The sequence below is a fragment of the Orbicella faveolata genome, unplaced genomic scaffold (genome assembly GCF_042242905.1).
Source record: "Orbicella faveolata isolate gen_17 unplaced genomic scaffold, um_ofav_v1 contig_26, whole genome shotgun sequence".
NCBI classification, from domain to species: domain Eukaryota; kingdom Metazoa; phylum Cnidaria; class Anthozoa; order Scleractinia; family Merulinidae; genus Orbicella; species Orbicella faveolata.
Genome location: NW_028301554.1, coordinates 15519069 through 15535582, shown reverse-complemented (window position 1 = coordinate 15535582; position 16514 = coordinate 15519069). Strand labels below are relative to the sequence as shown.

Here is a 16514-nt window from a genome sequence, read left to right as displayed (position 1 = left end):
CCCTAGAGCGGAGAGCAATATTGTCACTCCTGCGTATAACTCAATCAACTTCTAGCTCCACCTAAAAGCAACATACTGCAGTGTTCTCCAGAAGCGCCAATGGCCAGCATTTTCACAGGCTAAGAGCACTTGGTGTGAACAACTTGACGCACCCAACAAGAAAATTTTCGTGAAATCAGAATCCGTGGCAAGTAAAAAAGATGGAGAGAGAGAGAGGAAAAGAAAGCTTCTCCTTTTTGAAGGAACATACAGAAATCAGTAGGTTTATACTAGGTCTTTAGTTTACATGCAATACCTTGTGATTGCCAGCCGATCACCTGTTCGATTGCACGATGTTAAATTTGCTGTTTTGTTCAAGATAGGTGTAACTTCATCGTGGGGTGATTCCTAAGTCTGAGACAACTCTAATAGTTTTTAAGAAGGCAACATTCTCGTTAAGAGAAGGTAAATTTTCATGAGGTTGCAGTTCACTGCTAGTTGCTAAAGGTCGCTAACCAGTAAACACAGCAGCCATGTTGAAAGTCGGATTGAGTCTCTTCGCATCTGTTTCTGCAAAAACTGACCAAAAATGACTCATCTTTTCTTGTCTCAGTTGCCCCCAAAATACATCAGATCGCATCTTCAGTTATATAATTTTTGAAAAATTTCTGGGGTGCATGCCCCTGTATCCCCCTAGAAGCTAGCATCCTTCAGATGCTCAATTTGCAAGCACTGGCTACTTTAAATTTTTAGCTGACTACTCTAAAATCTGTGGAGAACACTGCATAACAAATCCTTTTCAATCATCAGTAAAAAAACTTACCTTCTACCAGTTGGCCGAACCCATGAAGTTGTTCTGGTTGCGTGGTCAATAAAAAATGTTCTACCGATAGCATCCTGCAAGTTCAGACTCAAAATTAGCAAAATTACTTCACTTATAAACTAAAAAGTTCAGTTATAAAGTCATGTAATTGACAGGAGGAGGAGGAAGAGGAGAAATTGTACATAGTGCTGTTACAAGTAGACAAGTGTTACAAGTAAAAAAGTGTTCACATGTCAATATTTACTCATGCTTGATCTCCAAAAACGAGTAACATGTAACCAACCTGTCGTTCTTCCCAGCCTTGGGGAAGAGGTTCCTGTGGTCTTGAAGGACGAGAACTTGGTTCCTCCACATCTGGGAGTGTCTAAAGCAGAGAAAAACATAACACATTGCCTAGTATTTTTGTCACAATGTATGTACATGTACAATGAAAGGAACAGGACTCTAAAGTTTGAAAAATTTTCTTGTAATTATAATACAATTTAGTGCCTGGGCACAATTTTCTTTTGATACATAGGCAGGGAGCTCATTGGAGAGGAGGCACCTCTTAGGGACAGGGTGCTTATTTCTTTTAGACATATACATTTGAATGCGGTGCAAAATGGTAATGAAAAACAACAGATACGTTAAATCAGACACTGATAATACACCAGGAGCTCTGACAGTCAATATGTTTGACATTCAGTTCTGATGAAGAGAGTACTTCATTCATCCAGTCAGCCTATTCCACGTCAATGTTTTGAATGTCAATCAAGTTAATGTTATGGGGCGTACTTACTGGAAGGGGGTGCTTACTGGAATAGGTGCACTTATTACAGAAATAGCACTCCAGGGGAAGCCCTCATCAAAAAGCAGGTGCTTGCAGAACAGGCGTAATTTTTCTGCGTATATTTAGGCGAACAAAGGCAAAAGCAAAGTGAGCACGAAGCGCGAGTCGTGCACGAGGAGAAGAGCGCAAAAAAAACAAAAAAACAACAAAAAAAAATGCCTGTACGCATACCATTGTTCAAGCTGTTCTGCCCCCAGAGACACCCTAAATGATCAGTCAACCACAGCGTAAAACAGTGGTAATCATGGTGCGTTGTGGGCCAGACTTCCAAGGTCTTGTTTTAATCCCTAAAACAGAGAAATTTTTTTCTTTGGGTCAAGGTCATTCCCCAGTATTGCATTGCGCATCCCTACTGCGCATAATTTCAAGGTCATTCCCCAGTATTGCATTGCGCATCCCTACTGCGCATAATTTCACGCGTGATTAGGGCACGCGCATTAGAAAATGGTGGCTTTTTCTTTGCGGCTGGATCTCGTCATGGAGGTAAATCCTCATTTTCTCGAAAACGAGTACGGTGACCTATCATTTTTTTCTGTTGTGTTGAATTGAGTAATAAATTTTTCTATGTAAAATAAATATGGGCCAATTCTTGTTGAGCAAGAAACAATCGTTGGAAACGTGATTTTAGCAAGCAATCGTGACTATAATCATGGTGCTATTGTAAGGATTTATATGGTATAAACAAGGTGCTGTTGCTCCTAAACGAACATGGGGACCCCTCATTTTTATTTCCAAATTTAAGTTCCTACAATATAAACAGTCAATAGGCAAAGTTTGACAAAAATCTCAGTGCAGGTTCTATTTCAGTGGAATGACCTTAAAGTGGAAAGGAAAAACACAAATCAATGTTTCGGTGGCCTCAGAATGGAATATCAGGGTGTATAGAGTCCTCAAAACATTCTGGTGAAGAATTTTTCCTTCCTTCAACTGCCGCGAAAACATGACGATCGGTGCGCTTTCTAGTGAGTTTTGAGATAACAGATCGCGAATTTAACCCTTTGACTAGCAAATTTTCACAAAAAAAATGCCGTTTTCAACTGTTAAATCAGTTTTTTTGGCTGCCACGATGCTAAATGGACCTTAGTTTTGTGCAGAAAGCTATTTTTTACCAGAAAGATAGATTTCCCCACAATTAGGTACCAAAATGTACAATATTTTAATTTGGCACAGGCGTATAAGCTAAAATTTGGAATTTTTTTTTGCCATGCACCTTCCGAATTTTTTTCTTGCCCCTATGCTTTCCTTTTTCCGGGCCCTTTTACTCTTGCTACCTTTTGCGTTTCATGTTCTTTCTGACTGCCATTAAAAAGCTGGGCGTTAATTACGGGCAAAGCCTGGAAATAGGATCTTGTTCAATTACAGGTATAATGGGCCATTTTACCACCATTCTTGCATCAAAACAGATGACGTTGTTTTTCAATTTGCTATGTCAGAATGCCGTCGATATCAAAAACAGTCTGTTGTGCGCATAGATCTATTATAGCTCTACTATCTGCTTATCAAGAATATCTGGTGATATTTAAATTGATGACATCACAAGTGGTAAAAAGAGCACGACTACTCAGGGCGTGTCTATGCACTGTTGACAGTCAAAGGGTTAAAGCAGCTTCCTGGACTTTAGAAAACAAAAATGGTAATGTACAGTATTACTTCGAAGTTGAATTCAACTTTTGAAATGATTGGTAAGGCCACGGCCGATAAAATGACTGTAATAGTCGTCAGTAAAAACTCAAAATTCCGCTTTAGTGTGCAGAATTAATTTGAACATGCGGCCATGCAGTGAAGCATGTATCCAAAATTTTGAACATTTTTTTTGCTTTTAGATAAGTTTTTTTTGCCTCATCTTGAATGAGAATGTATTGTTATTGAACTTCCTGTCACATTTCTTTCCTTTGGTTGTCTTTATTTGGGAATTTTAGGTTTTAAAAGTGAACAGTATTTTTGCACGCCAGATTTCTGCACGATTAATTTACAGCAACCTCCGCAATTTGTTTGTTTACTTTATTTGCTTTGTTCAAATATATTTTTTTAAAGTCTTATTCAGCTTCTACAGAACTCCTGAGAAAAGAACTAAGTGGGCACTAATTTAACACAGTTGTAATATGATTTATCTCAAAATAATTGGCTTGTTTTTGTCGTCATTTTGATTTACAATTGTCGTTTTTTATTCACTGCACCATATTATTTCGTTAAGTGGCAAAGAAATTATCTGATTTCTTTTTTTAATTGGTTTTTACTTGTGTCTTTCGCTTTTATTTTCCGATGTTTTCTCAAATGTTATTTGTTAAAAAGAACGGAAATTCTGTTTTATTCGGCTTCATTTTGTCCTTAAGAGTCGACTCATTTATATAATGGATTTTCTCGGCTTTTGTTGCACGGCAAAGAAAAAATAATTTTTTTTGTTTTCTTCAATATGAGCTTCACACATCAAGTTGAGTTCTTTTTGATGATATTTCTTAATATTTTGGCTCTTCATTTATTCAACTTTAAATAAACGACATCTTGAAACCTGATCTTGTGTCTGTGGTTACTGTGCATGTGGTTTATTTTTGTGCTTCCTTTTGCTCTGAAATATTCCAAAAAACTACGGGGAGTTAGGGGTGGGTTGCAAGCAATTTCATGGGACATGCAGGTGTCAGTGGGTTAAAGGGGAGGGAGGAAGGAGACACGTTCGAAAATAAACAAACCGCTTCTCAAATAGCTTCATACACAGAACAAGATGAATAGATGATGCGACCACCATGTTGTACTTGAAAAACATTCGAGGATCACGTGATGTAAAGTAACCAACTGGATAGCTGCATTCATATTTGAATGCTGAAACAGCTTGAACAATGGTACGCGTACAGGCATTATTTTTTTCACACTCTTCCTCTCATGTGCGACTCGCGCTTTGCACTTGCCTCGCTTTCGCCTCTGATTTCCTAAAATATGCAAAAAAAATACGCCTTTTCTGTAGGCTAGTGCTTATTGGAAGGAAAGTGCTACATTCAAAACACAAAATAGTAAAACCAACCTGAATTAGCTCAGACAAGGAGGGAAGTGATGGGTGATCACTTAATGGTGGAGCACTAGGAACTGGAAGCTCAGCGTTGGCAGCGTCAGGCACTGAGTTGATTACATTTGATGAAGGAACTGGGTAATGGTTTTCAACCAGTCTCAGGTTAGTATCTGTAGTAGCATCTGTGGCTGTTTCTGTAAACAAATGATGTTAAGTCTAATATAATATCTTCTTGAGTATGCCCTGAGCAAGATTTCATATTGAGTGAGAAAAAAACTTTAAGCATGTGAACCTTTGCGTGGTCCAACTGGACTGGGCTGGGCTGGCAGTTTGCTGCTTAAGCCCCAGCCAAACGATCGCAACATGTCAACGCAACATATCGCAACATTGTTGGGCGCAACATGTTGCGTGCGTTTGGCCACCATGTTGCCATGTGTTGTGACATGTTGGGTGTTGTTGGCTCAAATTTGACCATTTTCAAACTGTTGAAGCCATAATTTAAAATAAAAGTTACTGTGTGGCATGAAATTTTTGCAGGACTTTTATTTAGTGGATTGGCAATTTTTTGAGGTTTGTGGGAACAAATTTTTGTGGCTCGAATTGGCTGAAATTTCCGCTAATTTTTGCGGTTTCCTTTCAAGCAGCGAGACATCAGCAAAGAAGGAAATGTAATATTTTCAACTTTTATTACTTTTTATGTGAAACAACAGTCTATACTTCTCAGACATTTCAGTCAACGACAAGTTTCACGTGACTTTTGACTGCTTAGAGTTTGTTTTTTGTGCCTCAGAGATGGGAAAAGTATTGACTTAACCTTTTATCATTTCATTTTGTTTGTAGCAAGCTCCGATCGCTTTTTCTCAATGCAAATATCAAAATAAACGTTCTTTTACCCCAATGTATGATACATAGTAACACAAGTGGTTTAAAAGGCACTTTTGATTACATTAACAGGAGTAAATTTTTGTGGTTTTTAATTTTGCTGGTGTTTTTCCTGCTGGAACTCACTTTTTGCAGATCAAGTACCGGTACCATTCGCAAAATGCGCAAAAATTAAAACCTGCAAAATAAAAGTGCTACATAGTATGTGATTTATTACTACGATTATCAGTTGAGTGAGGCAGGAAAAAAGTTTGATCACCAGGTTTCAACGTGAAAATCATGTTGTCACGGGCAACTGGCTCCGTTTCCAGCGGCAACTTGCGGGCCTTTGACGTCATTGGCAGCAAAGCGCACGAATTTGTAGGCAATTCACGTCTGTTGATATTGTTACCAATGGAAACGAGGTAAGTTGCCCGTGACAACACCCCAATTTTAAGGCCAAAAGTTCATCACTAAACTTCCGTCGCGCCTTACTCAACTGATAATCGTAGTATATACGAAATGGGACAGTATGGAAATTTGAAATGAATTGCAGAAGAAAAGCACTTTGTAAGTGTGAAACCCTCACATACCATTTTTGGCAATGTTTTGGTTAAAAGCCGTCAAAATTGTTGAGGGATCAAATTATTACCCACCTTTGCTATACATTTTGGATACAAGGTACATGTATCTTATAGTCTTTAATTTTGGAGCACTTGTTTGACTCCAAACATGAAAGACCAGTTCTTCCCTTTGGCAGCCATTTTGTTGATAATGGTCAGGCAAATGTCACCCTCTAAAAGAGAGCAGTGGTAAGTGGATTTACCACAAAAATTTAATGTTTATGACCCATCGACTGACTGACTGACAGAGGGAGTGAATATTCCCTTACTAACTGCTATAACTTGCTCATACAGCTACGCATTCACAAGTTAAAAGCATAATTACCACCAATAACGTTTAAAGAAGACAACTTTGAAGTTGCAAGGGAGTTCACATTATAAACGTTACACTTGTAAGGACCCCAGTAAGGCTTAAGCAAAGACACCTTGATCTTGAATACTCAACACCAACCAATACAATTATCACCTTCCACATGACATGACTTTAAAGCTAAAAATAATGTTATTGAGCCTAGATTAATTAAAATAAAAATTAACATAGGTACTGTAAAGGAATGTCTGCTTACCAGGAGTTTCTGATTGTGGCACGAGACTGTCCCCTGATGCAAGAAATGACAACTGCAACTTTAGATAGCCTTTTACTCTTGATTTACTACTGCAGATGTTGAAGGAACATTGGATAAAAAGCTTCAATTAATGCACATAATTTAATTAGACCATTAATTAAAGTGTGATGCACTCCAGATCAACTAAATGATGACACAACATGCACAAAAAAGTGTCTTACCCTCATCAACCCAGAATACACACAAAAAGATTAAACTCCATCATGGCATGATGAAATAAAAGTTGATAAATAAAGACTATAATTATGTACATGTAACTAACTTTAGTTACCTTCTTGGTCTCACACTGTAATCTCTTGGTCTGATTTGAAGAGAAGGACCTTCAGTCTAAAAGACAGATATTAGTTTATAAGTACATTGTAATTTGATAACTTTGTATCTTTAACAAGGATGTTACATGTAGTTAATTACTGCTGCTGCACATAATAATTAATACATAAACGTGTAATCCACCTCTAAGGTAAAAAAGCCCTAACAAGCACCATAATCTTCGGTGGGCATGATTCAGATTCATTTTCACCTCCAAGAGGTGCCAATTCTAAAGAAATAAATTAACCAACACTGACAATAATTATTACAATATTATTTTTTGGCTCAACACCCCCACAAGGAGCCACAGCAATAGCCCTTATAGTGCTCACTTTAGATTTTGGCACCTTAAAGGGTACCAGTCAGCAAATGTTAGACAGTGTGCCTGTGCAGAGATGAACAGTGACTCTGTGACTCTTATGTAAAGCACTGCTGCTACAACCACCTGGCAGAGGACGGTGATGAAGGAATTGAAAGAGATGGGTCTCTTATGGGTTGAAGCACAAGCCAAAGCAGAGGACAGGGTTCAGTGGTGGGGCATGATTGTGGCCTTATGTCCCAGCTGGGATGAAGAGGATAAGTAAGTAAGTAATGCTGCTACAGGTGTGAGTCAGTGATCAACAAGTTGCAAGTGTACATATAAATTATAGTAACTGTGTTATTTGAAAATCTCTCACTAATATTTTTCTACATGACTACATGTAAGTTTAATAATTATTTTATTTTATTTTACTACAGTATGTTAAACAATACTTACTGGTAAACCAAGCAAAGGTAATTCCACTTCACCAAGAAAGTCATCTCTTGTCTAATGGAGAAAAAAAAACACACGTATATACATATAAATATATAATTACCTACATGTATCCTTGTTCAAACTCATGACCTTTTGATTCTGAGCCTTCAGTGGTGTAGCTAAATGTTAGAGGGTTTGAATCCCTAAAGGTGCTCTACATGTACATCTACATTTGTACATACAGTACGTAAAAATTGAATGATATACAATGGTGTATAACTACAAAGATCTCACTCACTTTCACTATTTTCATCACCACATTTTTGTTCAAATGATTATTTTATGTTCATCACAATGATTGGAATACGATATGAGACATTACCTACAGATACAATTCCATTGCAATAATTGATAATATCAATAACCATTGCTACTCCCTTAGTTTAAATTTTCTCTTTGCACCTGAGTGCCAACTGACAAGACTAAAGAAGGACAATAATTACAGTGTATGTACATGTAACTCTGTGGCCAAAGTGACCCACACCAGTTTGACAGAATAAAATGAATTGGAGTATTTGTCTAACTACTCCTCCTGAATGGAAATATTTTTTTTAGTGACAGGTCCCTCCTCCCCTGCCCCAAAGCAATTTGTCTGGTTTCTATAACAGTTTATCAATATCTACCCATACCAGGGCAAGGAGAGAGAGTTAGTGGGAAAGTATTGTGCTCATTGTGCTTGGTCCTTGAACTGCCAAGACCTACAGTGCTGCTCAGGGATAAGCAAACCAATTTTCATGCTAACAGACTGTTGAAAATGCAAGTGCCATCAAACACATACACCCATTGCTGTACCTGCATTAGACTGCATTTTGATTGGTTATTATTCACTGGTTTTGTCCATACATTGTAAAAGACATCATTAAGAATGAATGTCAAGTGTTATGCATTTAACAATGTGAAAAGTGTCTCGTGAAAGAGAGAGAGAGAAAGAAAGTTGGTAATAAAATAACAAAGGCTTAACCCATTGACTTCCATGCCGCCCATAACCGGTTGTGACGAGTGTTGGCCTTTGTTCCACTTCTAACGTCATCACCTTTAACCAAAATTGGCATCATCTATACTCAAGATCTGCAGGAGGGAAAGATCTTTCCAATGATGCCCAGATCAGAACGATCGGCTCAATGGAGCCTGAAATATGCGTGAAAAGCTCAGAAATTTGAGTGAAAAACTTGCAGCAAAATTTCCTGCGACTACACTAACAGTAGCTACTTGAAATTTTGATTTCTGCCTGAGCAAAACCTCTATGTAGCTGTTATGTTGCAAATGCCTTTTGAGTAGATTGGAGCTACATGTAATTTGGCCCATACCCAGGCTGAAAGGCTCCAAAAAGTCCAAAAAATGTGTTTTTGGCGAAAAGCTCTGGCAGTCAATGGTTTAATCACATGACCAAATTTTTCAAAAGATGGGTCCTTTTGTGATAAATTTGGGAAATCTATCCAAAGCAAGCTAAAAAACACCAGTGGATTTACTTTTTTTTTTTGTTAACCCAAGGACTCCCATGCCACCTGTAATCAGCTGTGACGAGCATACAGTAAGCCTTTGTTCCACTTCTAACATCATCACCGTTGACCAAAATTGGCATCATCTATACTCAAGATCTGCAGGAGGGAAAGATCTTTCCAATGATACCCAAATCAGAGTTATCAGCTTAAACAAGCCTGAAATGTGCACAAAAATGCTCAGAAATTTGAGAGAAAAACTCACAGCAAAATTTCCTGCGACTACCATGGTAAAATTGCCTGCCTCGATGATACTTTCTCAGAAATTTTTGAACTAGCAGCAAGCCCAGTAGAAGGTCAATCACTGGAGCAAAAAGATAAGAAAAGGAGAAAAAGGAAAGGCAAACAAACTTTACAAAAAAAGCCTAAAGACGTACATGTACATGTAGGTCACTTTCTCGTCCAAAAAACTCTCAAAATTTTAGATTTCTCTGCATGCCTGAGCAAACATGTTGTAAATTGCAATGCTAGTGGAAGGAAAGGCATGCTGCCATGCTGCAAATGCCTTTTTGAGTAGATTGGAGCTAATTTGGCCCATATCCAGGCTGCAAATCTCCAAAATGTCCAAAAAATGCATTTTTGGCAAAAAGCTCCGGAAGTCAATGAGTTAAAGCGATGAAGAAAACACGTGTACCCACATGCCTTCTAACATGTTACAGAAAACGTGCAGGCAAATTTCCTTCATGTTAATGGTGCGTTAAAAACAAGCATGTGATGTTTGCTTTACTCTGAGTGGTACTGTAGGGCTGATATTCTCTCAGTATCGCCAAGCAGTTGCAATTGGTTAATGAGAGCATGTCATTGACAAGTGATGTAACACAACTTACAATTCTATTTTCATCAAATACTTCAAACAAGAGTCTGTTGTCTCTAGGGTTCACCTGAGAAGACAAAGGAAAAAGATTCACTTAAAGGAAAAAATGTACACGTCCTGTACTTATTTAGTTTACAATGTACATAGAAAGACTGTAGTCATCTACATGTAAATCAAATAAAGCACTGGATGTGCCTCATACTATTCTAAAATTATAACATAACTAAAGCAAAGCACACGCTATGATTGGTTAATCTAGCGTCTACTATTTGCCCATAGGTGTACGTTGCTGAGATGTGTGCTAATGTTTACAAAGCAATCTTTTGACAGACATTGTTTCTAAAGTAATGGCCGACGTCCTTCTGCCAGAAATGCGAAACTGTCTTCACAGTTGTGTGAAGATGAAACTTTATCAAGTTACTGGTGTGCAGTCAGTTGTCATGAATGAATTTTTGCATGCTTGTTTTCTCTTCACACAAACTTTGAAACTTTTATTGAAGATTTAAATAAAATATGGAAGATTTAAATTAAATTTAAATAAAATAGTTTAAATAGATCTCTGTCTTCTTTGACCGATAAGAGTGAGTTTGTTTTGCTCGGGGACTTTAACGTTAATTTTATCGACACTAAGATGAATAATGATAAGGCCAAGAAACGCAAACTTCTCAAGGTGACAAATTCTCACCATTTAGACCAACAAATTAATACACCAACAAGAATAACGGAGAAGTCATCAACACTTATTGACCTATTGTTTACCAACACTTTTCATCGCGTTATTGACAAAGGCGTCATCTCATCACCTCTGAGCGACCACTGTTTAATCTTCTGCGTGATGAAATCAGGTGTTCCCAAGGCACCTGGGAGAACCATTGAATACCGGTCATACAAACACTACTCAAAGCAGGAATTTCTCAAAGATCTTAGAGACATTGATTGGGACCAAGCGCTAAACAAAGAGGACATTGATTCCGCTGTCGGTTGTTGGAACAAGTTCTTTACAAACATAGATGACAGCCACGCTCTGATAAGGAAATCAAGAATTAAGGGAGTTCATTCTCCATGGATGAATGCAAGGTTATCTGAAGCTATACACCAACAAGATTTTTACCATCGTAAAGCCCTGAAATCAAAAGCTGCCCACCACTGGTCACGCTATAAAGAACTGAGGAATTATGTAAACAGGGAGATAAAGAGGTGTAAATCGGAATACTATACCACTCTCATTACCGAAAACAAATCAAATCCAAGTGCATTATGGAAAACTCTTAATGACATAACATCTCGAAAGGAGAGAACTCCCATATCCTGCATCGAGGCAGACAGTGTTCAATACTTTGACCGTAAATCTATATCCAAGATCCTTAATGACCATTTCTCAACTATAGGAACTAAACTAGCTCAAAAACTCAAGTCTTACAGCTCTTTGTTTTTCTCAAAGTCTCCAGAAAACTTCCATTCACTTCAGAAATTTGTTCTTGAGCCAATTGCAGAAGACTTCATTCTCCATCAACTTAAACAGCTGAAAACTAATAAAGCAATCGGACTCGACAACATAAGCGCACACCTTTTGAAAGATTCAGCCTTAGTAGTTAGTGACAGCCTTACTAGATTGTTTAATCAATCTCTTGAATCTTGCACCTTTCCTTCTCTTTGGAAATTGAGAAAAGTGTCAGCGTTGTTCAAGAAAGGTGATCGCTGCGATGCAAACAATTATAGGCCCATAACAGTCCTGCTGACGGTGAGCAAAATACTTGAAAAAGCTGTACACATCCAACTATACGTTTATCTCACAAACAATAAGATCATTACATCCATACAGTTTGGTTTCAGACCAAAGTTATCAACTGGAACAGCCTTAGCTCACTTCACAGATAATATTCTCCAGAATATGGACACTGGTAGAATTACAGGTGCTGTATTTCTGGACCTATCTAAGGCCTTCGACACGGTAGACCATCATCTACTACTGCAGAAGCTAAAAAACATTGGCCTTACCAACTCTACTGTCCAATGGTTTAGATCCTATCTCACGAACAGGTCGCAAATTACAGCAGTTGGAGATGCTCACTCCTTAGCTGCTAAAATGCCCGTTGGGGTACCCCAAGGTAGTATTCTGGATCCGCTACTTTTTTTTATTTATGTGAATGATCTTCCGAACTGTCCTTTAGCAAGTGATATTGTTCTTTATGCTGATGATACTGTACTTTACTACTCATCTAAAGATCTTACTGATCTCCAACGTCACCTCAATGTTGACTTAGAGACAGTGTCAGAATGGTTCTCCAGAAATCTCCTGACTCTTAATTTATCAAAATGCAACTTTGTCATCTTTGGGAGTCCACACAAACTAAACCGTATCCAGGAGATATCTATTCAAGTAAAGGGTACTATAATCGATAGAACAGAATCATTCCAGTATTTGGGCGTAACACTTCATCAGTCTATGTCCTGGGCAGATCACATCGAATCTGTTTGTAAGAAGATTAATCAAAGGATAGACCTAATCAGAAGAGTTAGAAATCTACTGCCATGTCAAGCCAGGGTCACCCTATACAACACCTTAATCCTACCACTCTTTGATTATGGAGACCTCGTTTGGGGGGACAAGAACAATCTCACCATAATGTCAGAACTGCAGGTACGTCAAAATAATGCTGCTAAAGTACTGTTGGGCCTTCCAATCCGAAGCTCGTCAACTCAAGCCTTAAAAAGCCTTGATTTCAAGCCACTTGCTTTAAGGCGATTTTTTCATCATTGCACCGCAATTCATAAGTGCTTAATTGGGTCAACAGATTTTGACTTCAGTTTCATTAGAAATCAAGCTGTTCACTCGCACAATACGAGACAATTGAACGATCTTCGTTTGCCCCTCCCTCGCACTAACTGGGGCAAGCAAATGTTCATTTATCAAGCAGCGAAGGACTGGAACAGCCTCCCGCATGAATTAAAAGACACATGTGTTTCATCTATTTTTAAAGCAAAACTGAAAACTTTTTTGAATGATTTTAGCTAATTTTAATCTTTAGAATTTTAACTTTTTAACTAATACAAACTCTTTTTACTCTTATTTATTTTAGCTTGTAGTAATTTATTAGGTAACTTTTATTTATGTCATTTTTAGGTGATTTTTATTTAGGAGGGCTCCACTGAAAACCACCTTTGGTGAGTTGGATTCCCTCACTAATTATTATTATTATTATTATTATTATTATTATTATTATTATTATTATTATTATTATTATTGAAAGTGAAGAATGATCATCGCAGTTAATTTTCCAATTTAAGCAATTGGAAAAAAGAAGCCTGCAAAAATCAGGGCTTCAACGGGATTCGAACCCATGACCTCCGCGATACCAGTGCGATGCTCTACCAACTGAGCTATGAAGCCACACATTGGGAGCAAGGTCAATTAGTTGAGTTCACATCTTCCAGTGAGGAGTGAAACGATGTGAAGTTTTCCAATTTAAGCAATTGGAAAGAAGAAGCCTGAAAAAATCAGGGCTTAAACGGGATTCGAACCCGTGACCTTCACATCATTTCACTCCTCACGGGAAGATATGAACTCAACTAATTGACCTCGCTCCCAATGTGTGGCTTCATAGCTCAGTTGGTAGAGCATCGCACCGGTATAGCGGAGGTCACGGGTTCAAATCCCGTTGAAGCCCTGATTTTGATCATTCTTCACTTTCATCTACAACCGCAGTTCATAATAAATTATTTCATATAAACTTCACATCATCATCATTATTATTATTATTATTATTATTATTATGTAAGACTACACGAACATTTTTTATGATGTAGCTCAATAAAAGGACTTCTGTTGTTCCAATGTCTCAATGTTATGTTATAAAACAAATGGTAAATGCCATAGTGTGTACTATTGAGTTATGGATGCACTTGCGATAGCCTTGTGCGACTCTTACGCTTCTTTCATGCTTAGCAACCTCCCGCGTGCATTCATAACTCAATAGTGCATGCTATGGCATTTACCATTTGTTAATTATTAGATTAATAATTAAAATTAATTAAAATTGATTATTAAATTAATAATTGACATTGTTATTGTTATTATTATTATTACTATTATTATTATTATTATTATTATTACTATTATTAACATATACTTATAACTCAACAATGTCCTCAGACCAGTTTGCAGTGAGTACATGTACTCACTAAAATCAATCATATAATCATTATGGTAAAGACCAAAAATACATGTACTAAAAGTAGTAGTGGTTAGTAATAAATTGTTATTGCTAATACATCATTGTACAATGTTCACTGTGAAGACTGTGGTTTGTCTTTGTTTATGGTTTGAAATTAATTCAACAATGAACTAGTCAAGCCAAGGGAACATTTGCTATTTCCTAAAAATGTCCTTACCCGAAAGAGAAATTCTTGGTTCCAGACTGGATGCAAACTCTTTAGGAAAAGAAAATAATGTACATAAGATAAAAGTAAATTTAAGTAATTAATGTATATTTAATTAATATTCATTACACAGAAGTTTGTGAAGGTAGGAATAAAGCCCAATAACATTACCGTGTGCAATCTTTTCTCTTCAAAACAGGAATAACATTAACTAGAAAGCATAAAATATTTTTGCTTGTTTGCTATTGGTCTATTAACATGTCACATGACTGAATATTGGAATATCATATCTGACTGACTGATTGATATTAGAAGGATAACAAACACAAAAGTCACTGTTCAACTTTAAAAAAATGCCCAGATATTTGTCCATGGAAATTATCATTCTGTTCCTTGAAGCTCACAGTTTTTCTCAAGCTTTGTTCTTGGAAAATTGTTCACTTCCTGAAACAGATGCCCCTGGACAAATCTTCAAGCATATTTTTGCGTCAAATGGGGGCTATTAATTATGAATTTTTCTCATTTACAATTCAAAACATTCAAATTCAGTCACCAATGAATCTTTTTATGACCAGCCTCTGTAAGCACATAATTCATGGAGGGCTTCTGATTGGTCACAGAGAAAAAGTCAAATTTCACAGGATTTTAAGAGACAAATTTGTGGAAAAAATGGCCGATTTTGCAGGAAATTTACAGAAATGTTTGGCCTAAATTTCGCTGACAAATGATCGGTTAAAAAACAGCCAATTTTGAGAGAATTTTTTAGGCAAATTTCGCTGGAAAGCGATTTCTTTTGCACTGATTTGATGAACCTTATTTACTAAAGAAAAGACGCCAATTTTGCCATTATTTTTATTTCGGAAACATATGAGTGTTAGCCTATGCAATAACAACAGCAACAGAAACACCGACTACTTGTAAGTGTTGCCTTTGTAAAACCAGCTATTTTGCAGGGAAATTTGAGCAAGTCGTTTGGACTATCATATGTGTTTGTATTTGCTTGACCACGAGGTTCTTTTGAACAGAGATCACCATTTGTTCTTTAAACAATGCGCTGAAGAAATGCGCCAATGGCAAAGCTTTTTACATCATGGCCACAGTGAGGGCCCAGTTTTTTGCACCATTAATCTAAGAACACCTAGTAGTTTTTGGATGTTGTTTACTTGTTGCAGTGACAAAGTTTCACGCTAAATTTGCAAGTTTACGACAAATCAACAGCCCCAACAGCCATGATAAGTTTCAAATGTGTTGTACCGACATGTATTTGGTACGATTTCCAGTGAATTTTGTGGTATTTCACGTGTTTTTGTGGATTTCACGGGATTTTGCAGATTTCCTTGAAATTTGCGGCTCTGCAGCCACATGAAATATCAGAAGCCCTGTTCATGGTAGGCCACAATACAGTTACCCAACTATCCCATTTATAATGCCTATCTTACCCATGAATACTCTGACTGGTATAATAACCCCTGTGAGCCCCTGTAAACTCCTGTAAACTCCTGTAAACCCTTGTATACCCAGGAGCTGCAAACACTTGTATACCCCTGTAAATCCCTGCAGACCCCAGTATACCCTTCATGAATTATATACCCCTCTGGGAGCCCCACTTAATGTGTTCTTTGTTTTGTATAGACATCAGCACATAAAAATGAGCTTTAATTATGGGCAGTTGAGGTCAAAGCTCAAGTGGAATATATTAATTATTTATGACATGATTCTGAAGCTGAGTTGAAATACATGAACACCATTATTTTAAACAGACAACACTCATTTTAAGACAGACTGGCGACTGTGGTGTGGTGTTTGTAAAACTGAGAGTTTATTGTTCATGTACACTGTAGGAGGAATTATAAAATCTCTAATAAATTTTGCCAAATGCAGGACTCATTAAACTGTTTAAATCTAGGTGGAATTTTCTAGTTCAGACCAAAAAAAAATAATAAGCCAATGAACTAGAGTTAAGGAAAAGAATAC

General features: G+C 37.3%; 1 protein-coding gene across 2 annotated transcripts in view; it reads right to left on the bottom strand.

The window, feature by feature from the left end:
• Positions 1 to 16514, bottom strand: part of LOC110044111 (E3 ubiquitin-protein ligase NEDD4-like) — a 30670-nt gene that overhangs the window by 11755 nt on the left and 2401 nt on the right. The window contains exons 4-11 of one of the 2 annotated variants that reach the window (XM_089296178.1): positions 14553 to 14591; positions 10174 to 10227; positions 7809 to 7859; positions 7014 to 7069; positions 6683 to 6771; positions 4648 to 4826; positions 1086 to 1166; positions 803 to 876 (exon numbers count right to left, since the gene is read on the bottom strand). In XM_089296178.1, coding sequence (XP_089152304.1) covers positions 803 to 876; positions 1086 to 1166; positions 4648 to 4826; positions 6683 to 6771; positions 7014 to 7069; positions 7809 to 7859; positions 10174 to 10227; positions 14553 to 14591 — 623 coding nt within the window. The remainder of the gene's footprint in view (positions 1 to 802; positions 877 to 1085; positions 1167 to 4647; positions 4827 to 6682; positions 6772 to 7013; positions 7070 to 7808; positions 7860 to 10173; positions 10228 to 14552; positions 14592 to 16514) is intronic. The other variant, XM_089296179.1, reaches the window with a different exon arrangement.